The 25,724-nt window shown below is 37.4% G+C and overlaps 14 protein-coding genes and 1 non-coding gene across 15 annotated transcripts; 7 read left to right on the top strand and 8 right to left on the bottom strand.

The window, feature by feature from the left end:
- Nucleotides 1-349: 349 nt before the first annotated feature.
- On the top strand, nt 350-2,095 carry SMKI12G2190 (uncharacterized protein; the record flags this gene model as incomplete). Its single annotated transcript, XM_056224265.1, has 1 exon — nt 350-2,095. One exon carries the CDS (start codon nt 350-352, stop codon nt 2,093-2,095), a length of 1,746 nt encoding a protein of 581 aa, XP_056078200.1.
- Nucleotides 2,096-2,154: 59 nt separating this feature from the next.
- On the top strand, nt 2,155-3,321 carry PCD1 (8-oxo-dGTP diphosphatase; the record flags this gene model as incomplete). Its single annotated transcript, XM_056224263.1, has 1 exon — nt 2,155-3,321. The coding sequence occupies one exon, from the start codon at nt 2,155-2,157 to the stop codon at nt 3,319-3,321; it is 1,167 nt and encodes a 388-aa protein (XP_056078199.1).
- A 455-nt stretch (nt 3,322-3,776) lies between these two features.
- On the bottom strand, nt 3,777-4,595 carry STM1 (Stm1p; the record flags this gene model as incomplete). Its single annotated transcript, XM_056224262.1, has 1 exon — nt 3,777-4,595. One exon carries the CDS (start codon nt 4,593-4,595, stop codon nt 3,777-3,779), a length of 819 nt encoding a protein of 272 aa, XP_056078198.1.
- Nucleotides 4,596-5,224: 629 nt separating this feature from the next.
- Nucleotides 5,225-7,420, top strand: GID11 (Gid11p; the record flags this gene model as incomplete). Its single annotated transcript, XM_056224261.1, has 1 exon — nt 5,225-7,420. One exon carries the CDS (start codon nt 5,225-5,227, stop codon nt 7,418-7,420), a length of 2,196 nt encoding a protein of 731 aa, XP_056078197.1.
- Nucleotides 7,421-7,633: 213 nt separating this feature from the next.
- On the bottom strand, nt 7,634-10,393 carry PEP3 (tethering complex subunit PEP3; the record flags this gene model as incomplete). Its single annotated transcript, XM_056224260.1, has 1 exon — nt 7,634-10,393. The coding sequence occupies one exon, from the start codon at nt 10,391-10,393 to the stop codon at nt 7,634-7,636; it is 2,760 nt and encodes a 919-aa protein (XP_056078196.1).
- Nucleotides 10,394-10,570: 177 nt separating this feature from the next.
- On the top strand, nt 10,571-10,870 carry SMD3 (mRNA splicing protein SMD3; the record flags this gene model as incomplete). Its single annotated transcript, XM_056224259.1, has 1 exon — nt 10,571-10,870. The coding sequence occupies one exon, from the start codon at nt 10,571-10,573 to the stop codon at nt 10,868-10,870; it is 300 nt and encodes a 99-aa protein (XP_056078195.1).
- Nucleotides 10,871-10,984: 114 nt separating this feature from the next.
- SMKI12G2120 (uncharacterized protein) lies at nt 10,985-11,170 on the bottom strand (the record flags this gene model as incomplete). Its single annotated transcript, XM_056224258.1, has 1 exon — nt 10,985-11,170. The coding sequence occupies one exon, from the start codon at nt 11,168-11,170 to the stop codon at nt 10,985-10,987; it is 186 nt and encodes a 61-aa protein (XP_056078194.1).
- A 146-nt stretch (nt 11,171-11,316) lies between these two features.
- SPE4 (spermine synthase) lies at nt 11,317-12,219 on the top strand (the record flags this gene model as incomplete). The annotated part of the gene is made up of 1 exon (XM_056224257.1): nt 11,317-12,219. The coding sequence occupies one exon, from the start codon at nt 11,317-11,319 to the stop codon at nt 12,217-12,219; it is 903 nt and encodes a 300-aa protein (XP_056078193.1).
- Nucleotides 12,220-12,274: 55 nt separating this feature from the next.
- RMP1 (Rmp1p) lies at nt 12,275-12,880 on the bottom strand (the record flags this gene model as incomplete). The annotated part of the gene is made up of 1 exon (XM_056224256.1): nt 12,275-12,880. One exon carries the CDS (start codon nt 12,878-12,880, stop codon nt 12,275-12,277), a length of 606 nt encoding a protein of 201 aa, XP_056078192.1.
- A 147-nt stretch (nt 12,881-13,027) lies between these two features.
- ACF2 (endo-1,3(4)-beta-glucanase) lies at nt 13,028-15,367 on the top strand (the record flags this gene model as incomplete). Its single annotated transcript, XM_056224255.1, has 1 exon — nt 13,028-15,367. One exon carries the CDS (start codon nt 13,028-13,030, stop codon nt 15,365-15,367), a length of 2,340 nt encoding a protein of 779 aa, XP_056078191.1.
- Nucleotides 15,368-15,741: 374 nt separating this feature from the next.
- On the bottom strand, nt 15,742-17,796 carry DPH6 (diphthine--ammonia ligase; the record flags this gene model as incomplete). Its single annotated transcript, XM_056224254.1, has 1 exon — nt 15,742-17,796. One exon carries the CDS (start codon nt 17,794-17,796, stop codon nt 15,742-15,744), a length of 2,055 nt encoding a protein of 684 aa, XP_056078190.1.
- A 118-nt stretch (nt 17,797-17,914) lies between these two features.
- On the bottom strand, nt 17,915-17,986 carry Smki_12.trna5D. The gene has a single exon. It is a non-coding gene; the product is annotated as a tRNA-Asp (tRNA).
- A 2,617-nt stretch (nt 17,987-20,603) lies between these two features.
- Nucleotides 20,604-22,037, bottom strand: PUT1 (proline dehydrogenase; the record flags this gene model as incomplete). The annotated part of the gene is made up of 1 exon (XM_056224251.1): nt 20,604-22,037. One exon carries the CDS (start codon nt 22,035-22,037, stop codon nt 20,604-20,606), a length of 1,434 nt encoding a protein of 477 aa, XP_056078189.1.
- A 433-nt stretch (nt 22,038-22,470) lies between these two features.
- Nucleotides 22,471-23,556, bottom strand: RRN5 (Rrn5p; the record flags this gene model as incomplete). Its single annotated transcript, XM_056224250.1, has 1 exon — nt 22,471-23,556. The coding sequence occupies one exon, from the start codon at nt 23,554-23,556 to the stop codon at nt 22,471-22,473; it is 1,086 nt and encodes a 361-aa protein (XP_056078188.1).
- A 222-nt stretch (nt 23,557-23,778) lies between these two features.
- Nucleotides 23,779-25,692, top strand: SLS1 (Sls1p; the record flags this gene model as incomplete). The annotated part of the gene is made up of 1 exon (XM_056224249.1): nt 23,779-25,692. One exon carries the CDS (start codon nt 23,779-23,781, stop codon nt 25,690-25,692), a length of 1,914 nt encoding a protein of 637 aa, XP_056078187.1.
- Between the last annotated feature and the right edge of the window lie 32 nt (nt 25,693-25,724).

Here is a 25,724-nt window from a genome sequence, read left to right as displayed (position 1 = left end):
CTTTCTGCGGCGCTATCTGACACAAAACTGAGGAGGAGAATTTCTGTCGGTGTTATAAAGTTTGTCTTATTGTTTCCTTCAGTTGCACATCGGGAAGCATATCATATATGATTTTCTTTTTTCCTTTTTTGTTAATCTCTCTCTACCTTCTCAGATTAATGGTAACTACATAAAGTGAGTCATACTTAAATCCAGGTCCGTAGCGTGGATGGAAATAAAAGAGCTAGTACAACCACATATTTGCTATTTTCTATATTGGTATATGTCAACTTTACATGAGATCCCAACGAAGTTTACCTTCATTTTGTGTGCCAGAGAATTCTCCAAGAACTCCAATAGATGAATCAATATGTCTCTTACTCTAGGTGCCGCTATTTACATTGCACTGAAACCTATCTTTAAAATATATACCATTATGTTTGTTGGTTATCTACTAGCTAAGTTCGATATTGTTTCCATGGAAAATGCCAAAGGAATATCAAACATGGTTGTTAACGCTATTTTGCCCTGTCTGACCTTCAACAAAATCGTTTCCAATATATCCTGGAGAGATATCAAGGAGATCGGAGTCATAATACTTTCTGCTTTTGTATTATTTGTTTTAGGTGCCACCGGTGCGTTATTTACTATATTTACTACAACCGTTCCCAAGAAATTCTTCTGGGGTCTCATATTTGCAGGTTTCTTCCCGAACATATCAGACTTACCTATTGCTTATATTCAGAGCATGGGTAATGGCTCTATTTTCAGTGCTGACGAAGCGGACAAAGGCGTTGCTTATTCGTGCATCTTTTTATTTATTCAAAGTTTCCTAATGATGAATTTTGGAATGTGGAGGGTGGTTGGACTGGATTTTAGAGACACAAAAGAACTTGATGGAGAAAATATTACTCTGCCAAAAAGCTCCACTAAGGAAGGTTGTGAATTTACCGGACTCTCAAAGTTACCAAGTATTGAACGTCCTTCAAACATTTATCAATCGGATGTTAAAAGAAGTATCACCAATTTATCTTGTAACTCGATCGCTACAAATGATATGTCACCACAGGCCTACTGTGAAAGTCTGAGTGGCTATACCAAACCTTATAAGGGGTTCACTCGTCAAGAATTAAATGGTCGGTCCTTTAAATTTGAAAACAGTTTCTCACGTGCTGAAATATACAGAATTTCCTCAACTTATTCAAGTCCAGGCGCCTTGGAATTCTCAAAAATAGGTGACGGCTCCTTCTCCCACAGTCTTACATCAATGCACACCAGTTGTAGGAGCTCTATAAGAAAAAGAAGAGCGGCTATGAATGAATTGATCTCAAAATACAGTGCTGCTGAAAAAATAAGACAAGGTGAACTAGATTTATCAAGACCACTCTCCTTAACTGAAGAAGTTGGAAGCAGGAATGCAAGTTTTGGTAATATGCACACTGATACTACTGACCAAAGTTTTATTCATGAAGAGAGTTGCGCTAATAATAATAAAGGTATGAAGTTCGATTTGTCTGTGTTTTTAGAAAGGCACAACTTAAAATGGTTACAGTACTTTGTTATAAATTGTTTGAGGCCAGCATCTTTAGGGGCAATTTTAGGCATTACATGTGCATTGATACCATGGGTTAAAGCGTGCTTTGTAGCAACATATGTTCATGTCCATAAGGCACCTGATGGAAAACCTGTTTTGAACTTTCTTATGGATTTTACCGAATATATTGGAAATGCGTGTGTTCCACTGGGTCTTTTACTACTGGGCGGTACTTTGGCAAGATTGGAAGTTAAATCATTACCGCCTGGGTTCATTAAATCGGCGGTTTTAATGACGTGCTTTCGTTTAATTGTTATACCTATCATTGGCGTCCTTTGGGTCAATAAACTGTACTCGATGAATTGGTTAGATACGCGCATAGGAAAATTTGATATGATATTAACATGGTCTATGCCAAGTGCCACCGCTCAAGTATATTTCACTGCCTTTTATACCCCCGCATGTGGAGATCACATCCAAATGAACTGTTTGTCTGTCTTATTTGTCATACAGTATGCGATTCTTTTTGTCACAGTGGCATTTGTTGTTACATATACCCTAAAGGTCGATTTAAAAGTTTAATCATGTACACAAGTAGGTTAATTAAATTTAAATATTCTTTTTTGTAATACTAGCCGCAGATGGAAACCGCTTCATTATTCAATATATTTCTTTTTAGGAAAGGGTGGGTTCGATTGTGGGGAACGCGCGTAAGTTCACTTATAATAGTCCGGTTAGTTTATTGTTGGTTGGAGACACCTTCACAAAATAGCATAGAAGCTGCAATGACTTTGGGTTCGAGCAGAATGTTAAGCTCGAAGCAACTGATAGAGAACCTAATAAGGTACAATTTTCATAAGACACCATACACACGGAGCTCAGTATGGCCTTTTAAGAGAAATTCGGCGGTAATTATACTATTGTTTATTGGCATGAAAGGTGAATTACGAGTGCTTTTAACTAAGCGTTCAAGGTCATTGAGGAGCTTCTCAGGTGATGTTTCTTTTCCTGGAGGCAAGGCTGATTCTATTCAGGAAACATTTGAAAGCGTAGCCAGGAGAGAAGCTGAGGAGGAGATTGGGTTACCACATGATTCTGAGATCTTGCATAAGGAGTTCGGAATGAGATTAGACAACTTAGTGATGGATATGCCATGCTATCTGTCAAGAACCTTCTTGAGTGTTAAGCCAATGGTGTGTTTTCTTTACAAAGATAAGTTAGAAAAAAACGAGGATAAATATAAAGTTCCTTTAGACATCCGTAAGTTTTTTGGTAAATTAAACCCTGGAGAAACATCTTCCCTATTCTCTGTGCCACTCAACGATCTAACTGTACATTTATTATCTAAAGATGATGAGGAAGTTCAGAATTATCGAACTGAATATTTTGAGCGGAGAGAATATAAGCTTAATTGGGGTGGAATAAAGTGGTTAATCATGCATTATCATTTCCACGTAGCAAATAATAATGAAATGCCATGGTTGCAAATCATAGAAGATTTATCAAGTTCAGATGAAGATGGCATAGATGACGCAATATTAAAGTTTAGGGACCTCTGGGGGCTGACATGTAAAATGTTATTTGACGTTTCATGTATAGCCAACGGATTAATGGATGAAAAGTCGAAAAAGGAATTAGGACACGAGGATTTGATAGTTGGACTGCACGATTATGGCAATCAGATGCAACCGAACGGAAGAAGTGAGTGGGAAATAGGAATGATCAATGGTGACAAACAACTAAAATACAGCGATGTGATACCTAAATACTATATGAAAACCCTGCGAGGCTGTCGGTCGCTATGGTAATATATGTCGTAAAATTATACTTTAACAGAAAAAGTCTCGATAAGTATAGTAGGAGAAAAAAAATTATATGACAAGTAGCACAGGCACTCCAGCTAACGAAAAGAACTATGGTAGATACTTTTACTTCAGAGAAAAAAACAGTCTCAAATGATGAATGTTAAATGTTGAAATGCTATATAAAGAGTACTACACGCTTTATATTCATTAAAGAAAATAAATAATAATTGAAAAGTATATTGAAAGTCATTTATTTTTTTTATTAGGTAAATAAAACAAAATGATGTCATATTCTCGATTGGATGTCAACCCAATTTTATTTTTTGGTTTGCCAGCATGATCATCTTCACTTGCAAATTATATAGTAAATAACCAATTAAAATAATACTAGTAATAGAAACAGAAAGTAGAAACACTCTTATTGGATTCTTTCAGTTGGAGTTATTCATATATAAGGTTTAAGCCAAAGATGGCAAGTTAGAAACGTCAATGTTACGGTTCTTTTGAACAGTGTTAGCAGCGTTAGCGGTGTTAGCGGTGTTGTTTCCCTTTCTAGCGGGTTTTCCACCACGACGGTTGTTGAAATTGTTTCTGTTGTTGTTTCTGTCACCAAAGTTCTTTCTGGTGTTAGATTCAACAAAAGTAGCATCGAATTCCAAATATTCCTTGGTCTTCAATTGCTTAGACTTCACATTCTTGACCTTGGTGGCTGGAGCGTAGGCTTCCTTTTCAGCAGATTCAATTTTTTCAGCATCTAATTCAACCTTCTTAGCTTCAGGAACCTTGTTGAATTGGTTGTTGGCTTGTTGGTTCAAGTAGTCTTGCAAAGACAATTGAACGGCCTTTGGCTTACCAGCATCTTCAGCGTTTTCAGCGTCTTCAGCGATTTCAGCAGCAGCATCGGCTTGAGCTTCCTTTTCAGCACTCAATTCCTTCTTGTCATCACCCCAGCCTTGGTTAACCTTCTTCTTGGTGTCAGTCTTACCAGTTCTAGAGTGACGGTCAGTGGCCTTTCTGGTGTTGGACTTCTTGGTTGCGGCAGAATCAGTAACGTCCTTTGATTTGTTGTTTCTTCTACCGGCAGTCTTGTCTCTGATAGCACCTTCATTACCGGAAGGTCTTGGTCTGTTCTTTCTAGCCTTGGATGGGTCAGCGGATGGAGGTGGGACGTCTGCCTTCTTGGAGGAAGTGTTGCTCTTGACGATTTCCTTTGGTGGTAAAACCACAACGTCAGCGTCTTCGACGTCGTTACCTAACAAATCAAATGGGTTGGACATTGAGAATAAAAATGTGTATGCTTTCTTGGATTATTTCTGCTTCACCTCTAAAAGAATACTGTGGGGGAAAGAGAAATTTACAAAGAAATATCTAACACTTTAAAACTACGAATGAGAGAAAAAAACTTCTACTATGAAGCAAACAAGTAGGACAAGCCAAAGAAGAAGGAAGAACAAAGGGGACACCAACTCAAAATAAAGTATTATCCAAAGAAAATGCCATATCTTTTCCCTACTCAGTTAGGGCTTCCTCTGCGCAACGATGATATCTAATTGAAAAAAAATTTCTTTTGCGTTGGTGCGAACTTTTGGGAACACTTTCCATTCCAATTATTTCACATGTATTTCATCATTTTGGACGATTAGTTACCCAGTCATCTCAATCATCTATTTGTTAGCGCCACACTTTATGCGGCTAAACTTGGAATCACGTGGTTTTAAACGGAGCAAGCGTTTTTTTTAGGATAGTAAGGGGATATTGATCAGAAAGTGAGAAGGAGGCAAATTCTTGTTTCAAGAGTGTGGTACGATTTTATTTTTGCTGCAGAGCTTTGCTGATTACGCAACAGTACCTCAGATCCTACTAAGTAGTACAAACACAAGAACATATTAAGCATACGTCCTAAAGAATGACCATTGATGGCACGGGGCAATCTAAGGAGGCCCTGCAAGATGAACGGTTAAATACTGGGTCAGATAAGATTTACCAAAATTATATGATGCCCGCTTTGGAACTCTATGATGCCAAAGTCTCCATAAACCACTGGCAACTACGGGATTGTATCAAACCGGGCTCAATGAACCAGAGCAAATTGTATTATATCTACGATCATTCGATAAGAGTGCTAGATACAGATTCTTCGGTGCTGAGGTCGACAATGAGGCGACATAATTCTATTCAACCAAGAATCAGTGCTAAAAACACTATTAAAAACACGCCGACAGAGGGTTCCAAGACTACGGGCTCATTTATCTCAAAGAATTTACATGTTCCTTCCGAAAAGTTGGTAGAGTTTAATTTCAAACCAAGATGTTTCACTGAATTGAACGGGCTGACAGTTTGTGGTGGGCTCATCGGTTCTGATGACAAGGGATTTCCTTCTAATTGGAACCGTTTAGCTCAAGATGCAAATATTTCTTTGCCCCCGCCTTCCCAACCAATTGCCATTTCGAAGAACATTAGCTTTCCCATAAACTCACATTATTCGAATCCCAACATTTGGAAGGGTATCGTGGAGTTTTATAACCAAGAAACGGATACTATGATGACGTTCACGTTAGGCCAGTTCATTAATAACTGTGTCACGCTATATGACAGGGCTAATACGCAGTTTGATCTTTTCGCTTGTAACAATGATGGTCATCTTTACCAATGCGACGTGAGTAACAGAGATGTAACACTAGTGAAACGTTATGCGGATTTGAAGTTCCCTCTAAATAACGCTTCCTTGTCACATGATGGCCAAACCATGGTGGTATCTGGCGATTCGAATAAATTTGCTGTTTACAACCAAAATGAATTAACCAACCAATTTTCTTTGCATTATGACAATCATCCCTCTTGGGGTAGTTCTTCCCATCGCGTTAGAAGGATACCACGTTTTGCATTGCCTGATGAATCAGAATATATTGAAAATATATATGAAGCACCCAATTCAGATCATGGTTTTTATAATTGCTTTTCGGAGAACGATTTGCAGTTTGCGACTGTATTCCAAAATGGTACTTGCGCAATCTATGATGTTAGAAACATGGCTACCCCCATGGCAGAAATAAGCTCTACTAGACCACATTCTCATAACGGTGCGTTTAGAGTCTGTAGGTTTAGTTATGGCCTAGATGATTTACTATTCATTTCTGAACACCAAGGGAGAGTGCACGTTGTAGATACAAGGAACTATGTTAATCATCAAGTTATTGTAATTCCTGATAAAGTTAATATGGAATACATTAATGAACAGCAGCATAATACAAACCCCAGGTTCACTATGAATAACAGCAACAATAATGATAATAACGATAACAAAAATGAATCTCCGATTGTTCATGGGGCGGATCTCCGTTCTTCATCGAGAAGAAGGTTCTCCTTGCCTTCTTTACCTAATTCATCCACAGAGCCATGGGTAACAATGGCCCAGAGAATTCCCGAAAAATACTTGGAACCACAAATTTTACCGTTTCCGAAAGTTATGGATAAAATCAGTAATGAATCAGTCCTGTTTTCTTCCCCACATAATCCATCATGTGATGTTTCGTCATATCCATACAAGAGACGGTGCTCATTTAGGGTAAGGAGAGTATCTACGTCTGCACCAACTGTAAATCCTTCCAATAGCCATGCTAACATAAATATCGGTTCATCTACTACCGATTCTACCGCAGTTTCATCATCACCCCAAAATCTAATTGATCCGTTAATTCTCTCTCACCAGCAATCTAACAATGATGTTTTTGAAGATGACGAATACTATGAGGCTTATAATGATGTTCATTCAACATATCGAGTTTCTTCAGACTACCGTGGCCTTTCAGCAAGAGCTTTTGAAAGTTTCTTGAGACCACCCTCAACCCCTGACTTACCGTCAGACGATGATAATTTTACTACAAGTGGTAGGAATAATGGGGGAACCTCAAATTTTTTGAGGAGGGCAGTAATTGCCACTCAAGAAAATAACGAATTCTTAGAGGAAAACAATATATCAGGTATTGATTGGGTTGAAGACAGAAATGGCAGTTCTTTGATTATTGGTACTGATTATGGTATTATGAGGTGGAATATTAATTCATGGGCAAGAAGAAGTTTTTCTAGTTATGATTTATGCTGAACTTTGTCAGATCTATTTTCTATTTCACCTTCCGGTGTCTCGTTATTTTCAAAAAATGCTTGTTGTTTTTCCTTTCACGTTTACTTTATGTCTTTTGATACGCATTTATTTTCATTTTGGCTACTTAGGTAAGTAAATACTTGACACATATTCTAGTCAGATAATAGTAATATATTTATCTTCCCTTCTTTACTTTAGCATCTATTGGCCTAACTATTCATTCCATTTACTTAACTCTGCTTCATCAATAACAATTGGCTGATCGATTTTGTTGATGTTGATATCGCTGCACAATCCACATTTCTGCACAATAATAGCTTCTAGATCATTCAAGTTATGTTTGTTCTTGGCCTTCAGGAACTTTTCTGTCTTCTGCCTCAAATTGTAATCATTTGAGCTTAATATTACCCTGATTAAACAGTTCCAGTGGAAACAATGTCCACAGGGAAAAACTATGAACTTTTTGACCTGTAAAAATCTACCACATTCATCACAAGATTTACCTGGCTCTAATATCCTGTAGATTTCATCAAATTTTGAAATTTCTGTGTTTATTTCGAGCTTCAAATTCTTAGAATTTATTATGTCATCTGAGATCTCGTTCATTTTCATGTTGTGATTTTCTAAGAACTTAATCAACTCTTCTTTTAAATTAGCAATCGTAGTATACTCATTGAAAAATGGCAAAAGGTCCTTGATTGTTAAGATTTCATTGGAATCATTTAAGATTGTTCGGATTAAATGTTTTGTGTCTACGTCCTTCATTGAAAATAATAAGTGTCTTGCAATTTTTAACCATAATCTTTTTCTTAGCTTATAATCCTCTATAAGAATCTCATCATTAACAATGATTTTACAATCATCAACCAAATTATTTTTCAACGCTAAGTCAATGGCATCTTCAAACAGGTTTAAACGTGTTAAAAGGAAAATGGAGGCTTTAGTTTTTTTGAATTTCAATGATAAACGTAACTGAAAATTCACGTCAAATTTGTTTTCGTTTGATCTCATGAACTTGATAATATTATTTTCAAGTATCATATCGTTTCTTGGATCGACAATCATCATGTAAAGGATCGAGTTATATATTATTGGATCACATATCCTTTGAACTTCCTCAACGCACCATTTCAAGTATGTTAGTGAGTAATTTTCAGGTGTTTCTGATGAGTCGCTAATTAGTTTGGTGTTATTCTGCCAATTTGTGAAAAATTTTAAAATAGTCGGAATTAACTTGTTCGGATTTAGGTCTTTGATTTTCATCCATGTTGATACAGTAGCTTCTGGTGAGTTCAATAAAAGAATCAAAGAGTATTTATAAACTAAGTCATGATCTTTTATTGTCGAGAGGATTTTCAAGGACTCATACCAGTTGCCTTGGTCGATCCAAAATGATAATAGAAACTTCATATCGTTAATTAACTTCGCAAATTTAAGCAATTCGTTTGGTCGGTTTTGTTTAGACATTATTTGATAAACGGTTTTATTATCAAGTGACTGTAAATGACTTTCCAAAAATTTAGTTAGTTCTTCCGACTTGTTCTTAAGCTTTAGGTTCAAATTTAGTAATTTGTCTCCATCAGCAGATGTTGGCTTAGTTGTGTTTAATTTTAATTCAATGTCATTTAATTGTTTAATGAAATTCCAGACAATCCAACTTGACAATACGACTTGGGTTGATTTCCAGGGAATGCCATCTAGCTGTTTTATTAATATTACGTTCAGGTCGTTGTAATCTTTTATTTTGAGAAAATCCAGTGCTATTTCTCCAAAATGTGATAACTCTTTAATATCTCCAAAAATTTGGGCAGCTGAATGAAATTCTTTGACAGTGTGAAAGAGGTACATAGCTTTTTGAAACTTTATCGTTTCCATTTCCCTCAAGGTTAGGCCTTTTAAAGAAAGTGCCTTGTCAAATTTGTTATCTTGGACTAGTAAATTCCATACCGAATTGGATTCATTCTCGATGATTATTTCAAAAACATTCATGTTAGAGAAACACCAAAACGTTTCTTTCACCGAATCCCTAACTAGTCCTAAAAATTTTTCATTATTATCAGCATTGGCGTTGACGAATCGCTGTCTAGGTATAGCTTCATGGAATACCACCTCGTTATTCAGTTGACTGACTATCGTAACCGTGTCTTTTCTCAAAACTAGAATATGAAAAGCAGTCAAGATTATGTCTTTGATAAGGTAATCTTTTTCATTTTGGTAATCAGGTAACTCAAAATTAAGCAGAACCTTTGAAGATGATAAGAATCTACCAGTATTATTAAAAGAAGGAGGATCTTTTGTCATTTGATTTTCTTTTAAGTCCCCAAAAACAATGCCACTTGATGTGACCCAAGCAAAGAGCCCATTATACGAGTCAAACCTCTTTATCGTATGGTGTTTCAACCTTTCGAATTGCTCAGATTCATCTGGTAATAATAAAGGAAGTTTCATATTTTTTATGTCTTTCCAGTATAAAATATTATCCTTTATTGTCAATAGGAGGGAACCTTCCCAATAAGCAATACCATCAATTCCACCAGAAAGTTTCTTGTTTTCATACCACAGCTTCGTAGTTATATCCTTTCCCGTCCACTCAACTCGGTACAGTTTGGCCACTTTCTTGATTCCCATAAAAAGTGTAGTTTCATCAATCCAATGTAAAGAACTGAGATCAAAATTTTTGATCTTGTTCAATTGAGTAAACTCACCATCTTTTAGCAACATATACCGGCCGAAGTTCGTTCGAATGAAAACAGCACTGCCAAGGGGTGAAACGTGAACATTCATTATAGCTTCCAATTCCTTGCTCAATGGACAGTCAAAGTGACTGACAATAGCTGGGTCCTGTAAATTTATTCTGTAAACTGTCCGTTGTGTCGTGACTATAAGTTGATCATTTGAGACTCTTAAGTGGGTAAGCTCTGTGTTTCCTGTAAGAAACTGTAATTGCACTTCTTCTATACGTGTTTTTATCATTCTATTCCTATCTTTCTTTTTATTTCTTGGTAAAAGTTGGAGCTTTTCTAGGGGCATTAGCTTGTCATTTCTTTCGTTTTATAGAATTGGTATTTTTGACATCGTTAAAAAATTCTTAGGAGAACAATATAAAGAGAACCAAGAAACGCTGCGAGTCACATATTAAGAACGAGCACTATGAATGGAATACCAGTAAAACTACTAAATGAGGCACAGGGGCACGTCGTCTCACTCGAACTAACAACGGGAGCAACTTACCGTGGTAAACTTGTTGAAAGCGAAGATAGCATGAACGTGCAATTACGAGATGTAATAGCTACAGAACCGCAGGGCGCTGTAACACATATGGACCAGATATTCGTACGTGGTTCCCAGATTAAATTCATTGTTGTTCCAGATCTCTTAAAAAATGCACCATTATTCAAAAAAAACTCATCAAGACCTATGCCTCCAATAAGAGGACCTAAAAGAAGGTAAAAATGAAAACACGATAATAAAAACGTACTTAATAGCCTATACGTTTTTGTTAGGTGTGATTGAATATATACCAGTATTGTCTATGTAAAATATATCTGAAGATAAATGCTCTAATTATGTACTGTTCGCGGTAGAATTCGCTTCTGAAGATGATTCCTTTATTTGTTCAAACTCGTTAAGGTCGCTGCGAATCTGAGAATTTATATTCTGTAACTGAGCAAACAGCTGTTGTATTTCATTTTGCAACATCCGAGCATGCTCCACCGACGCTGTAGTCTTTTGCTTTTCTTTACGGTCCATGGCTATTTCGAGGTCTTTTTCGTTATTAGATCCCTCTAAAGATTATCTTAGAATTTTTTTCGAGTTGCTACTGTTTTCAGCTCAAAATTCGACTTTAAAAAGCCGATGAGACAGGCAGAATAAAGTTATAACTCTAGTCGTGCAATATGGTTAATAATTCTCAACATTCTTACATCAAAGATGGATGGTTTAGAGAGATTAGTGATAAGAGTTTTCCAGGCCAGGCCTTTACTATGGCCGTGGATTCAATACTCTATGAAGCCCAGAGTGAATTCCAAGACATCTTAATCTTTCATAATAAGGTTTACGGTACGGTATTAGTCCTTGATGGTATAGTGCAATGCACAGAATTCGATGAGTTTGCTTACCAGGAGATGATCACGCATATTGCCATGTTTGCCCATTCGAATCCCAAGCGTGTACTTATCATTGGTGGTGGGGACGGAGGTGTGTTGAGGGAAGTAGCCAAGCATAGTTGTGTAAATGATATTACTATGGTAGAAATTGACTCTTCAGTGATCGAATTGTCTCGGAAATTCTTACCTACGTTGAGTAATGGTGCTTTTGACGATGAAAGGTTGGATTTAAAACTTTGTGATGGCTTCAAGTTCTTACAAGATGTAGGCACTTCTGGCTTCCAGAAGAAATTCGACGTCATTATTACTGATAGCTCTGACCCTGAAGGTCCAGCTGAAGCATTTTTTCAAGAAAGGTACTTCCAATTATTGAAAAACGCTCTGAATCCTAACGGTGTTGTTATTATGCAAAGCTCTGAAAATTTTTGGTTAAATCTGAACTACTTACGTGATTTGAAAAATACAGCTCAAAAGGTCTTTTCTAATACAGAATATTGCTATACCATGGTTCCTACCTATACATCTGGCCAGCTGGGTTTGATTGTTTGCAGTAATAACGTCAGTATACCGTTGAACATTCCACAAAGGACGATATCTGAGCACGAACAGGGACAGTTGAAATACTACAATCCTCAGATACATTCAAGTGCATTTATTTTGCCTACTTGGGCTGAGAAGGCTATCAACAAATGATAACATAATATTGATATTAATTTTACGCTTTTGAAAAGTCTATTTACTTGTATATTTAACCGAATATGCCATCGATGGCTGATTTGTTCTTCTTTTTTTTCTTTTTTTTCTTATTGGCATTCTCTGTTACAGGCAATGGCGATGGCATTACAACAAGCTCGTTTTCTCTAACTGTATTACCAATATCTTCATCGATAATCTCTCCAAGTTCTTCGCCATTATCCACACCTGTTTCACTCTTTGTCTTTGGCAAATTTTTCATGGAACATCCACGTCTTACAAATTCAGTATTATTCATTTCCCATAATTTCATATACAATGCCCTCATATTTGCTAGTAGCGCTACTAGTGTACAACCGAGCGTTACAAATTGCCCAAGGGCAATTATGCCATTAAACTGCCAGTACCATTTCTTCAACTGTCTAAAGAGCGCCCTCTGTAATAGTTTGTATAGCTTTACCCATTCGGTATCTCTTAAGCGCTTGCTTTGTAATCTCCTCGAGCCAAGAAGGTCTACTATCTGTCCACAGTTTCTTTTCATCTCATTAAATGCTTCATACCATCCAGCCGCTCTGTGTTGATTCTTGTTCCTATGGTTTAGCAGCAATATAATACGATATTCTTGCTTCAGGGATCGTACCACATCATCCATTTCATACATTTAACTTTAGTGTTTTATTCCTGTATGCAGCTCTCTGATGCTCATCTACAGGAAGTTTTTATTTCAAAACTAGGATTTCATAAATTTTCAGAAAATTGCCAATAGCAAGCACAACACAAAAATAAAGGAACACGAATACATACAAAGATGTGCTATAATAGGCAAGCTATCCCTCCGCCTGTTCCTAATAGACCCAGTGATATGTCTAATAAAGGACCACCTCCTTTGCCACCTCGTGGAGACGTTCAACCACCAGTGTGTTCTTCTGAGGACCCCTTTAAATCTGGAGTTAGCAAGGTTGTAGGTGAATCATTGCACATGTCAAAGTTTCCAGAAAATTTAACCCATACTTATATGAATGATGACGATCTTTTCCAATCACCCATAATATCTAATTTGAAAGCCCCTCCTTCAGTCTTCAAGAGTATTCAACATCCGGTACCAATGCCGAATATTGTTGATCAATCTGCTGGCCCATTAGAAACGAACAAGTTTTACACAAACATGTTACTAGAGGATAACACACAACCGATATGGACACATCCTTATTCTCTTTGGTTTTCCCGCGACCCAGAATTTTTTGGTTTGGCTGTCAATCATACTTTAGCTTCTCAAAGGGTGTTTGATACAGATACGAACCCCCCTAGGTTCTATTTTAACCCCACAAATATAAAATCCTTTGTATTCAAGGCAAGGGAATTTGCCTCGGCGAGTGATATCAGGCTTGAATTCCAGGACATCAAACATATGTCGGTACAAATGGTAATGTCCTTGAGTAATTCGCAATTCATAGTGTGTCCACTAGTTCAAGGGATGGGCTTTGTCACGGCTATTTATCACAATTTAGGATTCGAATTAAGAAGTGCTGTTGGTTTTAGGAGCTTGGAACGTGTAAGTATAAATGAAAGGAATGTTAAGTATAATATACAACTTGAAGATAATAGGATCTGGCCACTCTATTTAACCTCACCAGATTACTCTTTTCCACAAGATTTTCAAGTGTCATTAATCAACAATAATACAATTATATCATCTCATAAAATTGATGGTCTTGTTTGTCAGTTATCTGGAGATTCAGTTCCGGATATTGATAGAGCAGCAGGCTGTTATCCAGTGCACTGTGATTTATTAGGGCAGATATCTAACGAGCACCTCACCAATTATAGATTCAACTATACCGTTGCGGGCCACTCACTTTCCGGTACTACACTAATGTACGCTCTGCCACACCATAAAGCAGCATTCACGCCAGAGATGCAGGGACGTGAAACAGATTCTACTTTAGATTCAACGGTTAAAGGCGTAATGACTGGTTACCTCACAAACAGCTTTGATATGCAGGTACAAGTACCACAAGAATTGGGCTTTGAGCCTGTTGCCCTATATTTAAATAAGAAAGCAAACTATAGTCATGAAACGTTATCTAGAATTCAAGAAGCTGCGGTTCAAGAGATTCAAAGTAGTGACCCTCAACAGGAATCAAACATTGATTCTATGTACTTCTCTGGTAAAATACTTGCAAAATATGCGTGGATCCTTTATGTCACACACTATATTCTTCATGATGAAAATTTAACAAAAGAACTCTTAACTAAATTGACTGTTGCAATGGAGAGATTTATCAGTAATCAACAAGTTTTACCTTTAAATTATGACCTTACTTGGAAAGGCATAATTTCGTCAGGTTCCTCTAGCCAAGACTTTGGTAATTCTTACTACAATGATCATCATTTTCATTACTCTTATCATGTCATAACTGCTGCCATCATCTCTTTGGTGGATCATGATTTAAATGGAGATACTGACAACTCATGGTTAAGAAAAAATAGAGATTGGGTTGAATGTTTGATTAGGGATTACTCTGGCGCTGATAGCGACGATCCATACTTTCCTCAATTTAGATCATTTGATTGGTTTAATGGACATTCATGGGCTAAAGGATTATTTCCAAGTGGTGATGGTAAGGATGAAGAATCTACTTCAGAGGATGTTAATTCTTGCTATGCAATAAAATTGTGGGGGTTGGTAACTAAAAACTCTAAACTGGTTGGAATATCTAATTTGCAGCTCGGCATCATGAGAAATGTTTTTCAAAGCTACTTCCTATACGAAAGTAATAACACCATTGAACCTAAAGAATTTATTGGTAATAAAGTTAGTGGTATCTTATTTGAAAATAAAATTGATCACGCCACATACTTCGGTATGGAACCTCAATATATTCATATGATACATGCCATTCCTATAACATCCGCATCTTCATGGGTTAGATCGCCAAATTTTGTCAAAGAAGAATGGGAAGAAAAGATGCAGCAGATAATTGATCAAGTTAATGATGGTTGGAAAGGTATAATCATGTTAAATATGGCTTTGTTTGATCCAAAATTTTCATATGGTTTTTTCAGTCAGCCTAATTTTAACAGAAGTTTCTTGGACAACGGACAAAGCCTAACTTGGTCTCTGGCTTATTCAGGTGCTTTTTCTTAGATGCTAAAACAAATATACATTTATCTATCTTCAGAATTTCATAAGTATAGGAATAAATCTTGCATGAAAAAGCCCTAGTAAAAAGACCTTTATGCTTTATACACTGATCCTTTGATCATAATATTGAGATTTTGTAAACATTCACCAGTTAAGACATAAGCTTGAACGATAACGAAGAAACACTAAATAATGGCATAAGACAACTGATTAGTACCGAAATTCCTAGGACCCATACCATATTACTTCACATTGTTATTCTTGTAGCTCTTATTAGCATATTTGTGCGGTTGGCCATCATTACCGCCGCTATATGCATGGATAATGTGGCGTACACATCTGTTAAGTCTATAAAGATACAAAACCTACATATGAAGCTAGGAACGAATGTGTAATGCAAAGCGGTGTTCTTTACCATCGCAATCGAAAATTTTTTCAACGGGATAGTATTCTACATGGTGGTAGAATGCAATGGTTTCTCCAGGACTATAATAGAGAGTCACCTGGGCTGACTTTGAGGTTCTTTCTAGTACAAGTGCTAACTTCTCTCTATCGTCCACAAATCCGGTGGTGAAATGCTTCTGAGATCCAGGTAAACTAACTGCAATGTCATGGAAATATTCAATATTCAAATTTAGTTTCCGGAAACTGTGTAGAATATTTTTATTCTCTGCGCCCCCTTGTTCCTCCACATCAATATCATCAACAATTAATTTCTTACAAGTAACTCCACCCCATTCTGAAACAGCACCTCTTGGTAATTCAGATATTTTCACAATAATTAAGCACTCTTTATCATCATCTGTTTTGTTCTTCCATAGATCAGATTCATATTTCGATCTTGAGCAGTAAAGCGCCCATGTTTTGCAAACATAGTCGAGAATAGACTCATCTGAAATGTAGCAAGTCATATATAGTTTTTCTTGGGCACCTATTGTTTTACACAATGTATCAAAGTGTTGTAGTGCCAAAATAGTTTGATCAGTGGAAGGTTCTTTCATTTTCATAGATTGTGGTACTAGTCCAATTTGGCCGCTAATATAACTTACTTGGTTTGCGTCAGTACTTAACCAAATACTTTGAGAATAGGGCCCGATATTGCATGGGGCCCAATATGATCGACCTTGAACATGTAGTCCACCCTTATTCCTATTAATTTCACAGTTAGAAGTATTTTTTAAATCGACAACAACTGATAACTGCAAATGGCAATTTTCAGGCAAACACCTCGAACCAACGCACGCTCTTGATGGTGGCAACGGACCGTATTTTGTTAAATCTAGAAATTCATTGTAAATCTTATTTATTCTGCCAAAATTAGACATGTCTTTGATTAGTAGCGATGATGATAAAATGTGATTACGAGGTATCTGATTGGAGCGCAAAATATCAGCAAGTTCAGAGAAAATATCATCACCTTGTTCTTCCACTGTTTTACTTTCACGTGATTGTAGGTTTGAGATGTACAACTTGTCATTGATTTTATTGATTGATGTTCGTGCGATAGTATTTGAAGTAGGACCTTCGAATCTTCTTTCTCTTATTTCGATTGATTTTTTCATCGAGACTTGAGTCGGCGCTTCCCAACCACTGCGAAAGCTCAAAGGTACAGGTAATTGGTCTAATTGAGTTTGTAAAAAAACTTTGCTCAAATGGCGTGGCCGAAATTCTACTTTTAATCTAGCATTGTGAACTTCACCATCACTATATTTGAGAATGTCAGTTAACTTCAAATATCCATGTCTGAAAAAAGGTGCATCTAAGACCATTGTTTCAAATTCCCCGCCTTCTCCACAAATATGAACTTGATAAAGTTGGTTCAGTTTGTGCAGAACTGGTTCAATTTGTGGTAGTGACATACCTAAATGTTTGTCGTTTAATCCTATTGCTGCTACCTTGATAATTCTGGCATCAAATTTATTTCCTGAATTTGTATTGTTTTCAACATTGTTAATATCTTTAGACATAAGACACATTTCACTCATCAATTCAGCTTGGTCCCTTTGCCATAAATAACTTAGAACTACGAGGCCCAATCTAGAACAAACGTTTTCTACTCTGGTCCTCTGATACGACGATAAAATTGCTCCAACACTAACGGCTTCTAGATCAGGAATTTTAGCTTTGACAGTTTTCAACAAAGTATATAATTCTTCGATTTCATCGTCTTGAGTAGCAGTATAATTCAACTCGACATTTTTAGAAGTGTTACGTAATATTGAGCGTCTAAATAGTGGAACACCAACACATTCAGAATAATATTCTATTAGATCATGACCCACTGTTTGGAACATGAAAGAGTCCAATTCTTGCTTATCAGATTCTTTTGGGTACAGATTTCCTAGGGCAATCAATTCATGATCATTCTTCAAACAGTGAAAAATATTGTAAAATGAGTCCTTACCACCTGATATTAGAGCTAAAAACTTCATGCCAATGGTTTGTGGTTGCTTTGAATTTTACTATAACTTTATGCAAAATAATTTCAGTTATGAAGGGCCATCATCTTTCAAATTGTTTGAAAAATGCTGTAGATTCTGGAAAAAAAATCTCCGCGACGGGGAATTGAACCCCGATCTGGCACGCGACAAGCGCCCATTCTGACCATTAAACTATCACGGACAAGAAACTATGCAAATTTTGCCGTAGAGAGCTTTTTTATACTTGTTGTTCTATAACTTGTTGTTCTATAACTATGTATTTGTTGATAATTAGTTGTTTATGTTGATAATTAGTAGTTTAGTAAGTTGTAATAATTAAGAATAGTCGTTCCTTCTTAATCTATATAAGAGAGGTATATAAAACACACGCTGATTGGTTATATTAAACCAAAAGGTTCAGGCATAAATCAGAGTGTTGATGATAAGAATTTAGTGTTAACTCATCTTCTTATATACTAAGTTCTGGACAATTAATAGATCTTTATCTTATTAGTGCAGGAAATTCTATAATTAGAATTTCCCTACTCCATTTAAATTGGTATCACCATAAGAATGTTAGTATTAATTTACTCAACATCATTAGTATCATGTTAAAGAATTGTTGGAATGAAAATCAACTATCGTCTATCAACTAGTAGTCATACTACTAGTACATTATCATATACGGTGTTATAAGATGACATAAGTTATGAGAAGCGGTCATCGAAATAAGTGGAAGCTGAAATGCAAGGATTGATAATGTAATAGGATAATGACTGACAAATATAAAATGACAATAAAAGCATATACATGAGATAATAGTGGAGTTTGATGTAATTTTTGGGATTCCATTTTTTATAAGGCAATAATATTAAGTATGTAGATATACTAGAAGTTCTCCTCAGGGATTTAGGAATCCATAAAAGGGAATCTGCAATTCTACACAATTCTATAAACATTATTATCATCGTTTTATATGTTCTTATTCATTGATCCTATTACATTATCAATCCTTGCGTTTCAGCTTCCACTAGTTTAGATGACTATATCTCATCATTTGCGTCATCTTCTAACACCGTATATGATAATATACTAGTAATATGACTACTAGTTAGTAGATGATAGTTGATTTATATTACAACAATACAGAATTATGTAGAATTACGAGTTCCATTTATTGGATTCCTATATCCCCGAGGAGAACTTCTAGTATATCTACATACCTAATATTATTGCCTTTATCAACAATGGAATCCCAACAATCATCTCAAAATTCGCCAATCTCTCAAGAATGTTCGTCATCAACTACAACAATTTATATGAATAAATGTATAGTGGTAATCACATATTCCAACAGTTTAGTAAGTTGTAATAATTAAGAATAAGTTTTTCCTTCTTAATTTATAAAGGAGAGGTATATAAAACTGTTGTAATATAAATCAACTATCATCTACTAACTAGTATTTACGTTACTAGTATATTATCATATATGCTGTTAGAAGATGACGCAAATGATGAGAAATAGTCATCTAAATTAGTGGAAGCTGAAACGCAAGGATTGATAATGTAATAGGATCAATGAATAACAACATATAAAACGATGATAATAATATTAATAGAATTGTGTAGAATTGCAGATTCCCTTTTATGGATTCCTAAATCACCGAGGAGAACTTCTAGTATATCTACATACCTAATATTGTTGCCTTATTAAAAAATGGAATCCCAACATTTAAATCAAAATCCACTCTCATCTCAAAAATAAGGTCTAATTTTTGTTGGAATAAGAACTAACTACCGTCTAACAATTGGTACTTATATCACTAGTATATTATCATTTATACGATGTTAGAAGGTGACATAAAAAATGAGAAAAGGTAACTGATTTTAGTGGAAGCTGGAACTCAAGGATTGAAAATGGAAAAAACAAGAGAATAAACAAATATATCATTTAGTAAAATTATCGATTCCCTTTTGTGGATTCCTATACCCTCGAGGAGGGCTTTTAGTATACTTTGTAGTATTACTTAATCAAAGATGGAACCTCAACACCCTTCTCAAAATTCTTTGAATGGAGGTTATATTTCGTTAATTATTTGTCGTATGGTTGGGGTATACATATGAATAAAAGAAGTTTTCCTTATGTTATATAAGAGGGCCTTTAAAAAAGACATGACATTGGAAATATTAAATATATATAATATAATAATGACTCAGATCCTTATATACGTAAAGTGCATGCTAATTATTCAACTATTTAACCTACAACTTACCGTATCCACATTATTATACAGTCACATATTGAGGAATAGGTGAATATTGAGATAGATGTTGAGATTCTCTTGTTAAAGTAAAAATTTTCGCATAGAAATTCACAGGAAGAAAACAACGTTTTAAGTAGTAATGATATTATTGTGACCTTTGTTTATATGATGTCCCTTATTGACTTTATTGAATTATCATTTCCTGAATTTTAGCAAACACCCAATTTGGTCGCGGTCTGGACCTTACTTTATCGATTTTATTCTCTAGTCTTCTATTACTGCCGTTTTCGATAAAAATTTCACAATCAGAAGTATTATCATCAACCTTTTGAGCTTGCAAGTAAAGTACATTCAATACTTGTGCCAACGATACTCGCGCATGCACTTGTTAGTATTGTTATTATTAGTAGTAGTAGTAGTAGTAGTAGTACTTGTAGATTTATAGAGGGAGAATATAGAGAAGTGGAAGATCAGAATTATGTATGCATACTTTTGATTTTTTTCTTTGATTGTTTGTTTTTTGTAAGTGGATATATTTACGATGGCTCTTTTCCTTCATAGCCCCACTCTTTTGGGAATAGACTTTGCTATGGCCTTGATCAATGGCCAGCCATTATCAGATCTCACAGCGTCTCCATTTTCTTGTAATCTTCTTAAAAGATAGTCCTTGGTTTCGAGTGGCGGACCCCATGGAACGTATTTGATTATGTTTTTGGCACCATGGTTGGTAATAAGATCATGAGTAACATTATCCGCCATACCTAGTAATTGTCCCAATACGATGTTCGATTTGGCATAAGAGTTATCTTGGGCAGATTTCAACAAGTTTGTAACGAGCATTTGGGATTGGTAGTTGTGGGAGGCGACGACCAAGTGACCATAATAAGAATCTTCGCCATTAATAATCAAATCGTTGACCACTTGTGTGATGATACGGTCGTAATTTTCATCAGTGCCTGTTTTTTCATCGAAGATAATTTGGTTACGGTTCTTTTCAGAGTGAATATAAGCGCCACGGACCAATTTTAACCCAAGTTTGTAACCATTTTCCTGTGCCAGTTTCAATTCGTGCAACAGATGGTCTCCGGAATCCCTCAGGTACAGTTGCCAGGTACCAATACATGATATCAGTCTAGATGAAACGGGGTTGAATTTTTGGAAAAGAATTCTTTGTAATTCGTAGACCCCGTTTTCTTGCAAATCATATTTCTCAGCATCGACGGTAGAGACCAAAAAGGGAGCCTTTCTTTCAGGGTATTTCTTCAACAACGTTTGATTCAATTCGAAGATCTCTTTTGTGATCTTTGAACAGTTGTTGATCAGTTGATCTCTTTGGGCCTTAAACGCCGGGTTATTGAAATTGTACAGGACTTCATGAGGGTTGTCGACCAAAGCAGATGGTTTCAAAGCGATATAACCAGGGGCAATGTCGTTGATTGGCTTGGATTCCAGCTGGTTTATGATATTGGGCAGTAAAATGTTGTGGACAGAACTGATGGTTTCTTCAACTATGTGGTCGACTGAAGTACTAGACAGACTCTTTGTCCCTTCGGAGTTTTCGATAGTTAACGAAAGCATCATGTTAGATATTCCTCTCTTCTGCAAACGCTCACCACACTCTATGACTTCTTTGAAGTTTTCACCACCACAGTATAGGGAAGAGACGAAAAATTTTATCACTGGGATAGGGATGTAAGGGAATAACTTGATAACTGTGTTAAGGAAAAAGCTGTTCAAAGTTGCGACACCGATGAACCCCAGCTGGAACAACTCCTTCTTGGGGAGCGTTTGTAGAAAATTGATTGAGTTGGGAGGCGCCATTACGCTGTTGCCGTTAGTATTGGGCGAGGCTGGAGTTTCAACCATCAGATTAGCGGCTGTGTTAGAGTGTGTCGGAGTCTTTGACACATAGGACCTTTTCAACAAAGGGTAGCATAGCGATGGCAGACGGGTTTTAGTAACTAGTAAGGAGTTTCTAGAAGCTATCATTTGTAGCATATGTTAGTTTATTACTACTATATATAGCAGTGCTTATGAATGAATATACAAGGATAAGAGAAGAGAGCAACTAAGGATTAAGAAGCTCTGCGGTCGCCCCAACGGGACTTATATAACAAACAGTACAGAGGGTGAGATAACGGGCTTAGCCTATATGTGTTTTTTTTGTTTAGATAATACATAATAAAGTACAATAATGAGATGATAAGGGAAGTAGCGCCATTCGTTCTGATTGTTTACTATTCTTTTTTTCCTTGTGTAGATATGCTTTTTTTCGGGATGCGAAACCCGAGAGTGATAAGCGGAAAGCCATTGCCGAAAGGAAATACATTCAGGCGAAGACACCATGGAGCTAACGGAAGGAATAAGAGAGGGAACAGAAACATATCCGAGTGTTCCTGCGCGATTTTTTTTGTATTGTGTTTCACTTAGATAGCCACTTTAACAGCTGATTTTCATGCAGTGCGGATCGAAACAAGTCCGCTTGGTTGATTTCATCCCTTTCTGCTTCGCTTCCACTTTCACTTTCACTTTCCTTACCACTTACAATATGGTCTTGGTCTTGGTCTTGATGGGTTGGGGGCGGAACCAGATCTTGTCTTGATATCTGGCTTTGTAGAAACAGACGAGCCATTTCCTTGGTGCGAAACAGTTTACCCTCTCGTGGATAATCCAGTTCCCATTTGCGCAGTGTCAACGCAACACGACGCGGGAGCACGTGCAGGTCACGTGCTCGTGCTTCGGTGCACAAAGCACGCTCGACTTGCCGCCGAGTGACCACCGTCGGAAGCGACTTGCGACCTTCAGAATCTTCCGCAGACGCGCAGACGCTGCGGGAGGCCATGCCCGAAAGTGCCGTGCACCACAGCAGTGCACGTGTGTAGCGACAAACGCAGCGCTCTAGAGTCTCCTCAGCGCTGCGCGACAGGGGCAGCGCGTGGCGGGGCAGGGGTCTTATCTCCGCGATGCGGCTGTGCGAGTAGATCGCCACCCACCTGCGTTTCCAGCTTTCGTAATCAATGAGCCCCTTCTCGCCGTCTCCTTCCTCGTTCGCGGCCTCGGCTGCGCCTTCCGTGATGGCAGCAACTGCCTCACTGAGTTTTGTCTCTAGGGTAATCCATTCGGCGCTCATTTCGTACGCAATGGGCGCACCATCGTCACCCGCCTTGCGTGATCTCGCGCTTGCGCTCGCCCTTCTTAACAACTTATAATAGCCCAGAATCTCCATGGCGCTCTTTCGAGGCAACAGTGAGCGCCACTCGTCTACACGGTGAACACTATAACGTGACAAGCACCAGAAAAAGATCTCCTTTTCCTCGTTATCCCAGCGTACACCAAGGCTAGAGATTTCTGCACCAGCATTGGCGGTCCTTGGTTTTTCATGGATGCTTTTTACATGCACTTTGGAGGGCAGGAACTCTTGTGGACGGCCTGTCGTTACACCATTGTAGAATTCCTCGGCCTCCTTGTTGTACAATTGGACATACTTCCTCAGTTGTTTGTTCTCCATCGTCAGTGGCTGTCGTATGCGCTGTGCTCTCCTAGCTATTCTTCCACTCCTATTACTTTAGCACTTTTTTGTTTTTCATCTCGCCCGCATTTTCTTTATCTTAATAAAGTTGAAAAAAGAAAAAAGAAAAATATTGAAAAATATGTATGTACGATGTAATAAAACAAGTATATAATGTATATGGAGCATTGAGGTAGTGGAAAAAAAAAATAGAGCAAGCATATGTGGAAACTCAACAGGAAGCTCGTTCGCCTCACTTGTCGTCTTTACTCAAACTCGGGCCCAAGCTCGCCCCTTCATGGGAAGAAGAAGCTGCCGCAGAATTTGAAATTCGTTGTCTTGAACCCTACCCAATCTGGACTGGTGAAAAGTGACCAGAAACTAAGTAGGCACAGGCCGTCCAGGAGATATGCTCAAAAGGAAAACGGAAACGATGATGCTGACTTCGGCTCGAAACTCCTTGTATTCGAGAAGCAGAACTCGCTGGATTCTGCATTGAACTCTATCCGATTGAAAAAGCCAATAAGCGCCAGCCTGCCCTCCTTCGAATACAATGCTCTCCTCCAATTACTTTCATCCAGCTACAACCGTTACCAACTGCGTGAGTTCATCTCCTCACATCATCCTGCCTCCCCTTTACATCTGACACACTGGAAGAAAAGCAAACTGTCGCAGTATATAATTGAAAAAGTCTGGCAATGTCAACCAATGTCCACACCCGCCATACCCACGGGCATCAAATCTACATCGTTGACTTTTCAGTTCGATTCGCCTAGGGAGATATTCCTTTTGCTCATCACTCAAAATGGTAAAATCCTAACCAACTTCAACAAACTCGGGCTGACCTTTATCATCTCCATCCAGGATAACGAATTGACCATCAAGGGTTCGCCTAGCTTGCTCAAATACGTGGAAATATCCTTGAACAAAATATGGTCAAACATTACTCATGAAAACGTGCGTGTATGTTCGTCCATGCCATCCAAAGACGTGATCAACCTAATCCAGAAGGAAACTCACACTTTTTTTGAATACCTCCCGGATTCGCAAATGCACAAAATCTCAGCCTTGAGTAGCAAGAAGATATCCATGGCCAAAGTCTTCTTGCTAAACGCCCTTGCTTCCAACCAGCACACAACTCAACACCAGGACATAATATCCTCTCCAGCGGCCAAATCAGAGTACTATCCATTCAACAACACTCTCGAGAACTTAGATTGGCTGAACAAGTCTCAAGACTGGTCAAGATTACAGTCGACTGTTACTAAAAATTGCACAGATCTACCAGCCCGCACCACTCCACAGTTGACAGATGCACAGATCAATCAATACGAAAATTTCTTGTCCACTAATGCGCCATCTCTCTCCACCTCCAACTCCATTTCTCAATGCTTGTCGATGTCATTAGGGTACTCGTTGCAATGTGCTTCTTCTCCCAGTATTTTCCAACCTTTAATACATAAGAGTTTTATTTCAAAATTATTAAATCTACCTATTCACAAAGAATTGGCATCGTCCGTACCCGCTTCTCTTAGTGACCATCTAATAACAAACGCACATCAATCCTTTGTGCAATTGAATTTCACCCCTGTGCCACTCAATAGAAGTTCCCCGTCACCCCCTTTTATGCAGATTTGGTTTGAGATCGACGAATTCGATAATATAATTACCACTTCAATGAGGCCCCTTCTGAAATTGCAAGAAAATTCCGTTGTCTTGAGAGCTCCGCATTGTCAAACAGACTACAAAATCACGTCAGATTACATTCAAGATATTTTGCCTTGTTTCGATCAGACCCAACCTGATGCTTGGCTTTCTGAACAAAATGGCCTCCGAGAGTTTCTCGTCAAGTCTCACTGGAAATTAAACAAGTATCAAAATCTTTTGAAAAAAATCACAATTAACTTGCCGGAAAACCTAGTACAGCAGTATCAATTGACTGATATTTTGACCCATCGCGTCTTGAATTTACGATTTCCTGCCAACGGTGCCCATGATGATAAATACATCATTCAGTATTCTGATATCAGCCGTGGGTTTGTAAATAATGGCTCCTATAAACAATTGGATTTCATTAATGTGAACCCGAATGAAACCTCACTGAAAACTTTTATTAATGATGTTCTAAATTTTTAAGTATAAGAGAAAAAAAGACCGCATAGCCTAAC

The sequence above is a fragment of the Saccharomyces mikatae genome, assembly GCF_947241705.1.
Source record: "Saccharomyces mikatae IFO 1815 strain IFO1815 genome assembly, chromosome: 12".
NCBI lineage: Eukaryota > Fungi > Ascomycota > Saccharomycetes > Saccharomycetales > Saccharomycetaceae > Saccharomyces > Saccharomyces mikatae.
Note: the sequence above shows the minus strand (reverse complement) of the source record. Positions and strands in the feature narration are given on the sequence as shown.